We start from the raw sequence: 16682 nt of genomic DNA on the forward strand, positions 1-16682 counted from the left end.
TTTCATAATACAGCCACAGCAGCACGTCATCCTCCTCTTCTTCAAGGATATCAATTAGCACTTGGACTAGAGGGAACGGACGAACAAAATCAAGACAATGCCGCGCGCGGCTTACGAAATTCGTCGGCCGCGCGCGACTGTCGCGAGCCTCGGCAGCGGCGCCATACATTTTCATAGGTTGACTATTGTCGCGCGCGGCCGACGACTGTCGTAAGCCGCGCGCGGCTGCGTAAGCCGCGACCCACGGAATTCTACCTTAACAGAATTTGTGTAGAGGTGTTCGCTGCGTTCCCATTGAATCAACTATATGGTTGTTTAGAGGTGAACCGTGAAAACTATTTGAGCGTAAGAGTGAATTCTAAACATATACGGAATTCGCGTCAGTTTGAATTGCTTGAAGCGTTAAAGAAAATGTAGGTAAGTAGGACGTTACCGTGCTTAAGAAAGTTGACAGAGATATGAATGGTTATGACTTATGCAACTTTGAGCTTTCTGATTTATTTGGATTAACATGGATCTTCTGCAAAAAAGGCCTAATTTCTACAAACTAATACTTACATCTCGTTGCAAAACTCAATAGCTATGTGTATAAGTAGAACTTCTCGCTTTCATGAGTTGGTTTTCGTTAATTTGCCACTGTATTAAGTACCTAAGTAAATCACGCATAGCAAAATACATTGTAAATACACTAATGTAAATCTATATGTACCGTGTATAGATTAGGAACAACATTGAAGTTTACTTAATCCACATTCCAAGGGAATCCTCATAACATTTGTTGAATATTTACAACTTTAAACATGATGTTTTCGTTACATACAAATCTTTAAAGCACTATAACCCTGAACTACATATTGTAAAGTCACATTGATTCACAATCACGTATCTACTAACCCCATAAACGTCTTGAAAGGCAACCAGAATATATGTTTACGTATGACCCGAGTGACGCACAGATCTTTATTGCTCTGTTTATCGTCGACCCACCCGGGGGACTGTTTAAGTAAAACTTCGGGGTTTCTATGATACTCTCGTTAGTTCGTATTGTCTCTTTGGAAACTTTGGTATCGACTGGGAAAAACCTTTTGGATCAAACCATGGAGAACAAAATGACTAGTGGAGGCACCATATCGGAAAATCTTGTAAGAAAGTAGCGTGTCAAAATGCGGGTATGTGAGGAACGAGGAACGTTTACTATCTTCGCTCCTACACGCCTTCTCGAGCCGATAATTTTTTGTAATGAACTGAGAATAAATTATAAAATATTGAGAACTTGAATGCTTCGTTAATGAACTCTTCACTAATCGTTTTGGTCATGTTCACCGTCCATTTTTGACCTAAAAGAAGGCGCTTGACCTACCTGCATTACGTCATCTCCGCTCATCTTCCTTACTCCGTGGTTCCCCCCAATTTGAAAATAAGTAACTGGTCATAGTAGTTGACATCCTAGGAAGAAGAACTATTTGTAAACATTGGTTTCTCCTTTTTGCCTCCTGGGGCTGACATAGATATGCGCAGAGCATTTACTGTCAAACTGTTATCGACATTATCTTCAGTAAAATAGTATCTAAACTGTTTGATGTTCTGTGAGCTGGTCTCCAGACAATAATAGTTTAGAAATGCCTTTGGTGTTGTTGATGGTTATATTATTCATACATTACCATTAATCAGCCCATCTGCCACGTGGCGGCTCCATTCAAATTATTACATACGTAATGGATTTGTAGATATATTGTAAGCTCGGCTGTGGATTTAGTACTAAAAAAACTAAGAAAGATAAACCAAATCACAATGGCTTGAATAAAAAAAAGAACAAAATTTTTATTCAAGTTAGCAGCTAATGGAAAAAAGTTCAGATGAAAAATCTAAAAGCATCACTCCTGCTTCTACGAAACGTAAATAGTCGAATGAATGTAGTGTGTACTTCAAACGCATTCAGCTCAGTTACTGAAAGGAGCAGCCTTTGTTCATGATCAATATTAGCTAGTCATTGGTGAAATGGCCCTTCAATACCATTATCTATTCAAAAAACTACTCCGAGGAGTTTTTATGCAAAGTTAGATTCCATCAAGTACTCTAGAAGTAAGTTTACAATCCAATTAGTGTGGTGAATTGATAGCATTAGATGAAGTTTCAATTGGCGAGTTTCAAAATGATTTTAGTCTTCGAAACATAATTTTGAGTAACTTTTTCACTTGAGTGAAACTTCAAAGTCTTATGATCTGTTTTTACTAAAAGTATTTTTGAAAGTTCCAACTAATTTAGAGGATGACATAAAAACTACAAGTTATGATACAATTGATTTTATTCGATAATCATATTCCAATGTCGGAGAAAATCGATAACATTCCTAAAAAAAATCTCGACGCCCTCTTAGTTACAATAGTATTTACAACCATACAATTACACACACACTTTTAATCCTGTAATGCAGAGTCAGATGGGATTAACTGTCACACTCTCATTTCGTCAATGGCGGCTTGCGGGAGGTTCGAGTGAAGGGAGGCCTTCCCTCTCCGCAGCGTCGCGTGCGCCCCCCTCGCGTCCCCCTCCCTCCCCGGGGAGTTCTGCGCCGTCGATCCGTTCGGAGGCTGGAATTTCTGTTGCCGTAACTCTTGCAAAGGCGGTGAGTTATTAAACTGGCTCAAATTCTTTGGCATAGTCGCGTAACCCATCTGCGGGTAGCTCACGTTAGGTATTCGGAAACTGTTGCTTCTGCTCCCCAGTTTGCTTGGAAGCATCATGTTGTCCATACTTAGCGTTGGACTGGGAGGAGACTTCGGAACGTCTAACGGACCCTTGAAGTTTAAATTCGCCAGATGATCTGAACTCATCATGTGCTTCTTTCTGTTCTGTCTCTCAACGTCCACTACTAAGCTTGGAGCATGCGTTGGATCCATATGGTAATGCGAATGCTTCCCAGAAATTGTCTCAAAGTGTTTTTCATTGAAACGTTGATTCTTCCCACGCGATCTTGACTTATCTCTCTGATAATAAACTCCAGCGAAAATTAGGACATTCAAAATCAGTAGAGAGCACCCTATCGCTATAGTAACACTTAAGGCCGTCGAATAGGCGGCATAGCCGGCCGCTTCCAAATTAGCCAAAGTGTTTTCAGTAGCGTTCAATGTTTGCAGATCTCTTCCTGGCAGTATTGTGGCGCACGTCGCCAGTATCGTATCAACGGTCGTTAGGGCTGTGTCGGTGTACACTGAACCGTTTGTACGTCTGATTGCGTCATTATCGTTGATGTTCCTCGCCAATGGATCCGGTCTGACGATGCCTTCGTACAGATCCTGCTCGTTGTGGTTTTTGAATAGGTTATGCCTTGCTGCCACATCCTCCATCCCCGCTCTGTGGAGTTCGGGAACTAAGCGAAGCCAGACGGAAAGTTGGTGCGCTCGGTAGTGGTTCTTGAGACGAGGTTTCATACCTATACAGAAATATTCATCATTACAATATGAATTATTTAAACCAACACAAGGGAATTTAATGTGCGTTTATTTCGCATGAATTACAATTGCGACTGTCTGATTGAATTTTACTTGTCATATTAATAGTAATTTACGTCATGTCTGTATTTTACACAACTCGAATGTTATCTTAATTTTCATCGAGCTGTTTATGGAAATATTGGTATTTCAATTTTTTGGAATAACTGAATATATAAATCAGATATTCACTTATAATACCACAAGAGCTTCAAAATTATCGGGTATTTTCCGATAGGTTCGTTGCAAACAAATGAAGGAGTCAAGTTTTTCAGGTTAAAAAATAACGAGCGCGAAGCGCGAGTGATTTTTCCTGAAAAACTTGACGACTTTATTTGTTTGCAGGGAACCTGAGGGAAATGCCAGATAATTATGAAGCTCGTGTGGTATTCGGGAGATTATTTTTCCGTCCCAAATGTCGGCCACAACCTGTCAGTTTGACGTAGCAACGACCAGAGAAAATATTCAAAAAATTTTCAGTATAATACCATGTAGGTTGTACCACGTGACGTCGAATGGTGCAATTCTATTGGTCGATATTTGGGTCGGAAAAATAATCATTTTTATTCTTCGAAAGTACTATTTAGTCTTAAAAGTTTGAGTTGAGGGAATTTGTATAGTAAACTTTTATGAACAAGTTTTTAAAGAGTCAGCGAGAAATGGAAACTTGATTTAATACGCTGATGCCTAGATACTTAGCTAACCTAATTACTCTAAATAAGCCTGTGTAAAACTTAATTGGGCGCTTGCTGTTTAGTTAATTATGCTGTTACTGTGTAAAGCCTGAATCTAGCCTAAATATTATCTTACGAATCAGTCGAGAGCTCTTACGAAACAAATGAAAATACATTATTAAATAACCAGACATTGTATGAACTCATTGTAATTGAATATTCTGTAACAGTGGAATAATACAAGTAATAAAAAAATATTTTCAGAAAAAGAAAAATCGTTTTGTTATATGAATTTCCACAAGCCCTAGTAATATTTGCTTTGAAATTCTTAAAAAGAAATGTAGAATAAAAAAATGAAAATGTCTATCTACATTTTATGTAAAATCATCAGTAATATCAGGGTCTTTATAAAAGAGTATGTCCAGATATTTTCCAACCATATTCCTGCTAAGTTTGTATGTTTATATTTGTATAAGAGAATATGCATGCATTCTGACATTACTAAAGTATTCTAAAGACCTTTAATTTTGGGCAGCAGCAGCATAAGACGTGTTTTTTTTCATACAGTTATAAAAGCACTTATCATCAAATATATTTATGGATCAACTCGTATTGTCATATATTTGTCACAAAGATTGGGCTGTACTATACACCGCGACTTTTTAGTCGTCTTACAAAGGTGGTCCACTGAATGTATCCGACATAAAATACCACTAGACATGATTATTAATTTTATAGCATTAATTAAGATAATAGGTGCAAAGAAAAATAAATAATACATTAGAAATAAGAAACATCCTGTTAATAATGTTTACGTATCAAACGGTAGAAAGTAGTACCTTCCCAGCGCTCGAGTCGAGTGATCGTTCCATCTCCATTTTTTACGAGACAAAATATCGTAAGCCAATCTAGCACAGTCCACGTGGACTGTCATCCAATGAGATTCATTCCACGAGCGGCACGACGGCACCGCCAAAGACGACGACGGCACTTTTCAAAGAGTCCACGTGGACTTTGATAAATGCCGCCTTTTACTTAAAAATTGGTTTTAAAGGTCATTCTGTGGCTCAGTTGCCGTCCGAACACCGCAAGTGGAAGTGTGCGCGCACTACCGGTAATCAAGTGTTGTTCGCGATCGCTACGAGTGAATAGGGTATACGTCTTGCATGATGAGTGATAGGAACCGTCGCTACTCGAATATCGAGTACCTACAAATGGTACGCGTGCACGCAATAGCTGGTGACAATTTAAGGGAAGCAAGAAGATTGTACGCTGCGCCTAACAATCTAATAATGTTACGGAACCGAGGAGTGATCAACCCGCACGAAATAAAAATAATAATATTGTGTTGCGCGCGGCGCGTGTGACTGTTGTGCGCCCTGAGCCGCGTGGGGCTACCGGTAACCCAGCGAGCGGTAGGCATTTATCGCGCGCGAGTACAGAGAGTGACAGAGGCCTGATAATAGGTACGTCATTGTCAACTTACATCACTTTGTTTTGTTTTATTACGAAAAATGTTTCTGACGGTCCTAAGCCCGTAAAAGTATGAAGGAAGAATTGGAATTAAGTGTTACAAGTTAAGTAAGAGTGCAAGTTTACAAACTGCTACATAATGAGAACATTAAGATTGCAATAGTAAGAAACTTATTTTGCGCTAGGGTGAATGAACTTTGATAAAGATGCCGCGCCGCGCCGCTCCATTGATAAAGACTCGGGCCGCGCTCACTACAGGGTGTTTTTATAATCTATGTCATGCGTCATAATAATGAATTTATTTTTATTTTTGAATTATTCAAATGTCATAAATATATATATTTTCTTAATGAACGTGTTCTAGTCATTGGATACATGAAGTGGGCTGCCGTTGTAAGACGACTAAAATGTCACGGTGTATAGTACCGAAGGCCCTACTAAAATGAGAACCTTTCATAAGACCCTAAATCCCAACTTGAATTAACATATTCGAATCTGAATACCATCATCAGCTTTAACATCTAAACACACGGCGACAAAAAAATAAGGCTTAACAAGTTAACAATAAAACAATTTACCTATTTCCAAGTACTTCTGATGAGTGGAGTCATATTCTTCCCAGTTGATTCCCCTGAATTTATTTCTCTCCCTCGAAGCTGGGAGCAGGGACTCTTGACGCGCGTTGTCGTTCGGATTCCTGTGATCACAATGTGCTTTAGAAATTGGGAAAAAGTTATAATTTGTGTAAAACTAGTGTGGGTTTTTTGTATGTTAGGTTTAAATTATGCATCTCAAGTTTAGTTAGTTCAAATAATATTTCAAATAATTTAAATTAACTAGATTCGGCTGTTGGTTGGTTGTTAGTAAATATAAAAATAATACTCTATAATATATCGAAATACTTTTTTACACAAGAAATTATATTTGGATGTATTTCGTTTAAAATGTTAAGTCTCTCTTTGCACAACCCTTCTCACTATTACATTTTGTATATATTATACAACAGTATTACATTTTGTAGTACCATAGCGAAACACTATTTTCGTAAAAATTCTCTACGTTTTATTTTTCATGCAGGCTATAGTTAAACGCTGCACTGTTAAAAGCATCACAGTTTAAATACCACGAGAAAACAACGTTCAGGAAATAGACCAGATAAAGTTTCAAATGCGCTCCATTTTTGACTTAAATCAGGTAAACTCCACTCGCAGTAACAGTTAGTGTCTCCCTAATGATTATAACCCTCACTAAATTACAGTAATTATTAAACACTCCCAAAAATTTAAGGAATATAAAACACATAATTAAAGGGAGAGATTATCGTAAAAGCAACGTACAAAGACAAAGCTCAGTGTAATTCAAACCTTAATAGCGTAGGCACAAAGTTTATACTTCTTTGTATGTTTCCGAAACTTTCGGAAGCTATTAAACACAAGTTCAGAACAAGACATTTAGAGCATCAAGTGGTGCTTATTCCCTTATTAATAAGGCTCAGGTTGCTGAAGCAATTAGCGACGCTTTGAGCAAACTTATGTTTCGCAAATTGTTAGATGTTATTAAAGGTGACATGGATTTGTGCACCTTTGCCTTGACGTCAAGATATTGCGAACTTGGAGTTAGCGAGAAAACTTGACTTGACCTATTTTCTAAATTGCATTTAAGAGTTATGACTATATTAAAATTCATGGTTTGCAACGAGCTTAAAAAGAATGAGAATTATGTTCAAGATGGTACTCTTTCTGTCTGGGAGAAGCAATTTCGAGAATATTAAAGGTAGCAGTTTAAAACTTACATCAAAACTAAGTGCACCTTTAGATCTTTTTCACAGTAAGATTTTTTGTGTACCTTGCTTTTTCGCTGTATTTTCGTGGGAGCATAATCTCAAAAACCATTCACATGGAATATTTTGGTGAACTAAAAATGTCTTTTTACAAAAATACTCACCCAGTCTTCACAAAGTTCGCCACGAACAACATAATAGATTCTGATAAAGCCACTTCAGACTTGGTATAATTCTGAGGGAAGTGACCAAAGCCGTCCACTAATGGAGCTCCGAGGACGTAAGGCAACTCTTCACCGTGGATAGCACCCATTCTCTGAAAATAAAATAGTGGATAAATAAAAAGAAAAATATCAATTCTTGACTACTTATAGGTAAGATCATTATCATCTATCGGGCCTTTTCCTAACGAATTTGGGGTCGGTTGGTTTCCCTTTTTACGTTGGAGACGATAGGTAAGGCTATAGGTAAGATATAGGAACAAAATAAGATCATAATAGAGGTTTGCAGTTAAGAAAATTAGCAATGGTATTGGTAGAACAATCAAGGTAAAATGATTAATGCAATAGGTTAGTGAATAGAATGATCTACAGAACAGTCTCTTTGTAAGGTAGGCTAAACTGATCCATCACGATGATGGCTAGACAGGAAATGAAACATGTATTATTTTGATAACTGGATTAGGTAGGTATGTATAATTTTCTTATGGTTTTGTAGTTACTGTATGTAGAATACAGTGAATGTGAATTTCATTCAAAAATATTTGAAAAAATAATAGGCTTAATAAAATGTAAAGATATTCCTGCTATAATTGGCAGTCGTTACTGTTATCTGCTATTCACGTTTTCACAAAACGACTCAGTTAGATATAGTACGCGCCCAAAGATTTAAGCCGTCATTGATATTCTAGTCTCGATGTGATTAAATCCATCGCGCCCTTTCCAATGCCTGACCGAAATTGATCTGTTTATCTGTAGTCAATTCATCTGCTTCATCGATAATATCTTTAACAATATCGTTTACACTTCCAGGAATATTATAAATGGGTAGAATTATATTATAAGGTGCAGTAACTTTTCATTCGTTCAAATATTATTATCAATTACACATATACCAACAACCTTGGGTTGCCTGGGTAACTGGTTGAGGAGGTCAGATAGGGCAGTCGCTCCTTATAAAGCACTGGTACTCAGCTGCATCCGGTTAGACTGGAAGCCGAGCCCAACATAGTTGGGAAAAGGCTCGGAAGAAGGAGACTAACAACATGCTTGGAAATCAAAAACACGCAGCTCAAAAGTTATTTGCTCATCCACACTTAGGTCAAATTTGAAACTTATAGCTTTGATCACATGATTCAATTTCCTACAGTCAGATAATCTTCCGCTTTAGCAGAATGCAGCAAATCATTTACCAACCTCATATTACTTTGAATTGGGTATGTTCCTAATAAATCCATTACCGTGGATATCTGTTTAGAACCAGATAGTAACTATTACATACATTGCTGCTATACCTGTATCAATAATTTCACATGTATCTGTTTCATTGCCTGCAGCTAGTAAATTTTGAATTTTGCCTTTAACATGACTGGTATTGTAGTTAATTGCATGTTTATGATATAATGAGGTAACAGCATTCGGAGGTATTACCATGTTATTATATTGACGGGTTTTTGAGTAACGTTATGTTCGTGTTTTGTATTTAATGCCGGAATTTGATGTTGTGCCCATATTGTGATGATGTCTAATTACATTATGCATTTTATTGAAGTTCACACATAATTTATGTTAGATTTATAAAATTGCCGTAATCTATAAGATCATTTTCTCAGCCCTTATATGGATGTCCCTTTATGGATTTGAATATTAAATATAGTAATCCTTTCTTGATTCTCAACTAGTCTAACCAAGTTCCGCTGTTTTATTGTAAAATCATTAAGAAAAACAAAAACGAACCTATATTTTATGATTTTTTAAATAATTTTCATCATCCTACCCAGAGTCTTTATTAGACCCAATGACCCTAATATGGATCGTTCATTATCGCCGACTCTGCGACTATGTGCACACGCTTCATTATATACCTACTGAAGTAATTAGGCCGGCCAAACAAGGTAGTAGACTACAACTGCATAATAACAATTTTCGTATTTCTAATACTTTTACTCGTTTTGCTACCATGATAATACGACTTAATATTTGCCAGTTCAAGCTCTAGTGGACCAAAAAAATCAGGATCGAAACGCAACCCTACAAAACAAAATAGCGTGGCAACAGGATTAAACCGAGATTTATTTCCTTAACAAATACCCCACCCCTTAGAAATATAATACGTATAACATAAGATATTATCAGGCATGTAACAAGCGGGAATTAGGAGAGAATTGTTCGGGCCAACGTTACATAAGTAGTGACAAGCTAATCTATTGGTTGGGTACCTACAGCATTTTCCTTGATCGTCCTCAAAAAGTTTCGTAGGTAATAAACGGATACAAACAATGAGGAGTATATGGGACGGGTATTTTCGGATACACTTAAATAAAGAATTAAGTTTCATGTAAGATTTGTATCCGTTAATCAGCTATATAATCACGTTAAGAGCACACTACAAACTTTTAGTAGGCCGATAGTTTGTTTGGGCTCATATATCAGTATGAATATCAATGGTAGTACGCACATTAGAAAGATCAAGTAATTAGCCGGTATCAGACCGACTGAAAACTTTGATTGGAATCAAGATTTCAACTGTTTAGTGCGTTGTGACTTTTTGCCTCGACAAATTCAGTAGACACCATTCGTTTTAGATTAACTTTTATGTTCAGATTTTGTATCGTTTTGTTGTTAATGTCATTTTTGCTCTAAAGTTATCTTACTCCTCATGTAAATTCAATTAATCCTAATGACAATATAGCAAATGTTTCTTCTTAATGGGAATCACACAACTCCACTCAAATCGACTTAAAACATAATGAAGGAAAACATTGCGTGAGGAAATCACGATTTATTACCCAAGAATGTTACGTTTATTGCTTTTTCTAATTAGAGTGGATCCTTTGATCCGCGGTGGGGTTGTTAAGGCGATATTATTATGTTGTTATAATTGTCTTGATCTTCATCAGATTATGCCAGCCTTAATTTAGTATGGATTTATTTATTTCTGTGATTTTCTTTATCTAATTGTAATGGTTGCATATCATATATAATGATATCCTATAATGTCTTCATGTAATTTAAGAATATGGAAAATACGAAAGAGAGTTCATTTTTAGGTATTACTGAGTAAAAAAATCTGTAAGCCATCGTATTCATCTTAATTGATGATTTACGTGTCAATAATGTTCTTATTAATATTGATTAAGCTTTACATAAGCCCGTGTCGGCCACAATTCTGAGACCTTTGCGGCAAACCGACACATAATCCTTCAAATCAAATTCGCAGTAAAGGGATTACAAACAAACAAAGCTATTAACTCAAATTTAGATTTTCTAGAAATATAATAAATTAACATTCGCACGCCGAGAATGTATAATTACTAACGAAAATAAACAGGTTTAATTAATTCTTGTATTTCAGTCACACGTCAAAGGTGTAATTGAGATTTAACGTCTTAATTTTCAGAGCGTAGAAAATATTGCTTTAATTAGTGTTAGTCATTAAGTTAATACTGAAATCTCCAACTCAGTTTTGTATAATTATCTCTGCAATTTTGATGTTCTCGAGAAAAACTAGACCAAAAATGAATTTGAAACTGCGATAGATAATAATGGCTTACTAGATTAAAGTTTAAGAAAAGTCGTAAAAATGTGATAGTGATTATGAACATGATCGTTAAAAACATATCTGAAGAACTAAAATTTTATGTCAATTCTAACGTTAGTATAATCTACACCTATACTATTAAAGTAAACACCATACCATCAAAATTCTATGTGTTCCGAAGTAAATACGAAACCCACAACATGATGTATGGCAAGGATTGATTCAGGCTACCCAAGTATAATTAATTTCCTTTAATGAATCGACGAAACGAGGTCGGTTAACTCCGTCCTTGAATATTACCCACGTGTTAAGATAAATGGAGCCCCACGTACGTTTGTATTGAGCAAATAATTCCAAGCACCCAAGCAATAAATGTCACTTGTTTTTGCAGAAGCTCAACAAATAACAAGCGTCTTAATTGTTTCTGACTTCACTGGTAAGGAGAGTAACAATTCTGTCACACTTCGAGACTTAGGCAAAATGTAGGTTACAAAAATAAGCCTCTTTTAAATACCAGAATACGGAGGAATATTTTTCGACCTTGAAGACAAATTTTCGGGTTCAACAACAAAGATATTTTTAGAAATGGGAATGTAAAGATAAGATAGACCTTTACCCTGAAATATACTGACATAGATCAACTACGTATTTTACCTGTGGGTAGAATCCGTCCTTAGTCTGGTAATCGAATACATAGAAGAAAGTCTTTGTAGGTCTTCGCGGTCCATCTTCATCATTCGGAGCTGGCTTTGGTCCTCCACTTAATAGATCCCCACTTTGAACCAAAGGTGCTACGTATTGTGCATCTGATAACGCTGCTACCGTTGCATCTCTTGTATTGATTGGATTCTGTTGAAAATTATTGGCGTGCTGTACATTCTTAGAAGTAAGCTTAATACTGTTTAATATATTATTGGAATTCTTGCTCAGATATTGTCAGAAATAACGTCTACCAACAATACTAACATGACCTCAAATGCGTCAAGGGACGATAACAAATCTATGGAAATGAGCTTATGGCCTTGAGCTCAAACACATACAATAATCGTCTGTATTTCTTGAGACATTAAGATTCAAATTCGAACAGGACTAACTTCGAGTTTTGTTACCTTATTTAATTTTGCAAGGCCTGTCGAATATTTGAAGAAGTAATACGAAATCAAATCTAAGAGAGATTGGGGTTCAACCATTTGTGATTTAGCTTTTATATTCGTTCAGAATTGTTATTTGAGATCTACAAAGTATAATTCATATTTCTGACAACTAATATCGTTAAGTGAGATATGATTGGGCTCTTTGGCGTGAGTTCTGAAAACGTCTTCGTCTTAAAATTTATGACGCAGTTCTGTTCAAGTTTTTGGTGACAGACTGTTTACTTGGTAGCCAAATTAGATTTCTTGGGTAGGCGTTAGTTATAATTCTTCTTGACACGTCATTTCATTTCTCGCTTCTGCCAATATTATTCTTTGGTAACTTTGAAGCTAAGTTAGTCAAGTGAAAAAACTTAATTTATGTTAAGAAAGCTGTCACCAAAAAGCCTACTTTAAGGAATATTTAAAAGAGCAATTCATCATTCACAAGAAATCAGAAACGTAACAAATGAAAGCGAAATTAGAGTTCAAAGATTTCCTTACAGACACGAAAATACTAAGTAATTACTTTGGAGTTATAAAAAGAAATACGAGTATAAGGGAGAACTGAAATTCAATAGCTAAAGACACTGAATGTGAGCTTAGAGATAACGAGAAAGGCTTAAAGGAGTCACATAAGAGTCTCGAGGAGTCTGACAATATCTCTACGTCTATAGATAAACAAACCTCTACCGTTCTTTCCCAATCCGTGTATTCATTGACGATGGTGTAGAATATCTCGCTCAGGTGATAAGTGTAGGAATTTCTCACGTACGTTCTGAAAGAAACATTTTGCTATTAATCTTTTGTCGAGACTTTGTTTCGTGCATATGTCGTGAAATTGAAATTTACTTTGTAATACCAAAATTATGTTTGTTAAGAACCTTTAAACGGTGAATTAAATCTATGCTTAGTAACTGAGTACAGAACAAATTATACGTACGAGTATGTGTAAGTACACAAAACGGTTCAGAAGTAACATCGAGGAGGTTCTTGTTCTTATTGTGTGGCTTTTTATGAAAGTAAAAACTAGGGGCTTAAGTCCACCCAAACATTTTAGTACATTTATGACGCAACATACAAAGTACAGTCTATGCTGGGTGGCAACATGGTTAGCCGATTTCGCCCCGTTTGGCTAGCTCGCCCTTAGTGAATGTTATGACAACGGAATTTGGGTGACAATTAGAACAACTGGCTTATGGCTTATAAAAAATGCTTATAGAGGAGCGATATCAATATAAAAGTCACTAAAGTACTCACCTCAGCATCCGATCCCTTTTATCTGGTTCAATCCCATTTTGCACATCATGTGCGGAGAATTTCCACAAAGCTTCACTTGTAACTACTCCGAACAACAAATCGTATTTATTTTGAAACAGCCTCCTCCCACTATCACTCCTCTTCTTATGAACATTCAAATTTATATTCATGTTATTTAGAGGTCCAAAACTTGGGAAGTCTCCCGTTGAATACATCGTTAGGAAATCTTTTGCAAAATCTGTTTTGATTACTACGCCGTCAACTGATGGTCCAAAGGCAGTGAGAAAGTTTGGTGGAGATATGTCTGCTGATAGTAGTTCTTCTATTGATGCTTCTCTAAGGCAGTCCACTATGATCTCATGGTCTTTTGCAAGATCGTCCGGTATACTACAGTTCATATGCTTCGCTAGCTTCAGAGAATAGTAGACAGGGTCATCAACAATCGCCCAAGAGCTAAGTGCTGACCCGGACAAAAGGATTGCTCTGTGGAATAAACCTAAAAATGGAATTCCGGTTAGAAGGTACAAAAGGTATTATTTCCAAAGGTATTTGATAATACAATATTTTTTTCTTTCAGGATTTGCGCCTGAAATGTATTGTTCATTTTTGGAGCTCTTCAGAATTTGTCGGATTTGTAACTCTTGGATCCCTTTCAGTGTGTCCATGAGAAAGGATCAAATCTATAGAAACTATTGTTAGTTGATCGGATTTATTTCGCGTTTTTTCTTTTAGTACTTTCTCGATGTGTTTTATATTGGGCTTAAGCCTCTCTGTTTGGGAAATTGTTACGATACGCTTTCAGCAAAATGGAAATGAAAAAATCTTGATTAAAAATAAGAAATAATAAAAAAAACGTAGTAGGTAGGTACGTCATTTGATTGCCCCAATCTTTACGTTGGGGAAATCAATTATCGAAATAATGATTTAAGCAAAAAGAACTTGTAGGTACATTTCGTTTGTAGAAACCAAAGAATAACAAATCTCCGAAATGTAATGTAATTGAAAAAGTTCTCGGATTCTGAGTCTATGATTATGTTCGGGAATATTTTAATACAGAAACCTATCTCGAGAATATCGCAATTTCCTCCAGAATAATAAGTTTTGTTCTAGTATGTAATTTTATGAAAATATAAACTTGACTGCCAATGAAGTTTGTAAGACTGATAGGAAATTCTGAATATTCATAGCTTCATTATAGCCTTCAGTTTCGTAGTGGCTTCTAGAGAACACGATCTTATAAAATATTACCGCTATGATTTACTCTGATTTATTTTGACCCTTTTCACAGTAGCGTTACAGAAATGACAGATAGTAAATAAGAGTTACTGGGTCTGTTTTGCATAAAAGGATAGATAAAGATTCTTTATACTGGACAGTTTTGTAAACACATATGAATAAGGGTGATATTGCTTCAATGAACACTTGACAGACAACAAAAATATCGACATTATAAAGAACCCAATTTCATTTCTGACAATAATTCGAAAACAAGAGCATCGATATAAAAACTCACAAGTACGTAAAGTATCATTGTCCAAATAGTCAAGTACCGAATAAAACAAAGAGCATTTTAATTAAAAACAAACATAAAACAAAAGCTAATCTCACCAGGCATAACGGTTGGTGATATCATGAGGAAATTGATGCAGGCGGCCCCAGACCCGTGCCCCATTAATGTTATGTTGGTTGGATCCCCTCCAAACAGGGCTATATTCTGTTGCACCCAATGTAAGGCCGCTATCTGATCCATCAGGCCATAGTTTGCTACCCTGGCTTTTAGATGCGGCGCTGGATTTGCGTTGAGAAAGCCTGTAAAAATTTGTGAGTTTAGAATGGGGAGTTTTGGACGTATCCTACATTATAAATGGATAGGTGCTTTGTGATTCTGGAGAGTTTAAAATCATAGAAGTGGCAAAAAATCGAGATAAAAGGTCCCGTCAAAAAATATATTTATGTTCCTGAATAAAAACGCTCATTCATCATAATTGATATCACATAAAAATCGCAATGTAGACAACTCAAAAAATTTTGCTGCGCTACAAAAATCATTTATCCAATTTAACAACAGCAAAAATGTTAAGCCTTTTTAATAAACAGAACTCATCGGGCCGTAACAAAACGCTGATTACAACGATTCGCTTTCACGAAGCGCCGGCACGCTAAATAGCTGCGAATAAAATATATTCCCAATATATTTTCACGTAGAACTATCCTCAAGGGATCGGTTTAATTCCAACAGCGGTACCATTGAAATGAATTGAAATGGAACGAAACACGTCTGTATGTACAACATGACGAGAAAAAGTAACAAAATAAAATCTCGTTCATTACGCACGAATGTGCTTTGAAAACTTTTGCTTGGGATATTTGTGAAATGTGTAGTACGTATGGTTATATCGTGAGTCTCGTCACCGTTGAAAATGGAGAGTTCAGTGTTGAAGTATTGTATTTCGGCATTTTTGTTAGGTACGTGTTTGATCATTTTCTGACTGCGCTGCATGTAAATAATATTTTTCTTTCTTATTGACAGTACTAAATCACAGTCACTTTAGTAAGTAGCTTTTATTTAGTGAATGCCACGTTTCTATACCAAAAATAATACAATTTTCGAAAGCTGTTTCAAAAGTCTGATCTTCAGATTGATCTAATACTTTTGTTTTTATATCTTTAATTTGCTCCATTGATCTAAAAGTCGAATGAAAATGCGCAATATTAGCTACATTCTGCACAATTTGTTAGTCAACTGAGATGAAACAGATTACGGAACGGTGCCTGAAGGCAACAGTCTGGCGCTTGCTTTCTATTTATGCAGGTCTGATTCTATTTTGTTTGTTTATTCAATTATACTTTGAAACAACTTGGTATAAACTAACAAGAATAATTCTTCTATCTCCACTAGATATAAATAAGCTCAAAGATGATTACGTATATAATCCAACTAACCATTAATTTTGTCAGTCGTGACTTATATCATAATAAGACTGGGTTTTAATTAAGAGCACTTAAGCCGTCTCAGAGACTATGATAACCTAACTGTGACCACAGATGTAAAGGTTAAACCTAAAGTCAAGTGTCCAATTAATAGTAGTCCCGAAACGCAATTAATGTAGGCACC

General features: G+C 36.1%; 1 protein-coding gene across 2 annotated transcripts in view; it reads right to left on the bottom strand.

Moving 5' to 3' along the window:
- Positions 1-2316: 2316 nt before the first annotated feature.
- The window catches only part of LOC110380453 (neuroligin-4, Y-linked), a 71709-nt gene continuing 57343 nt past the window's right edge, over positions 2317-16682 (bottom strand). The window contains exons 5-11 of one of the 2 annotated variants that reach the window (XM_021340454.3): positions 15176-15376; positions 13568-14063; positions 12995-13085; positions 11832-12026; positions 7583-7734; positions 6217-6335; positions 2317-3433 (exon numbers count right to left, since the gene is read on the bottom strand). In XM_021340454.3, coding sequence (XP_021196129.3) covers positions 2454-3433; positions 6217-6335; positions 7583-7734; positions 11832-12026; positions 12995-13085; positions 13568-14063; positions 15176-15376 — 2234 coding nt within the window. In that variant the 3' untranslated portion in view covers positions 2317-2453. The remainder of the gene's footprint in view (positions 3434-6216; positions 6336-7582; positions 7735-11831; positions 12027-12994; positions 13086-13567; positions 14064-15175; positions 15377-16682) is intronic. The other variant, XM_021340455.3, reaches the window with a different exon arrangement.

This window comes from Helicoverpa armigera, chromosome 5, assembly GCF_030705265.1.
Source record: "Helicoverpa armigera isolate CAAS_96S chromosome 5, ASM3070526v1, whole genome shotgun sequence".
NCBI lineage: Eukaryota > Metazoa > Arthropoda > Insecta > Lepidoptera > Noctuidae > Helicoverpa > Helicoverpa armigera.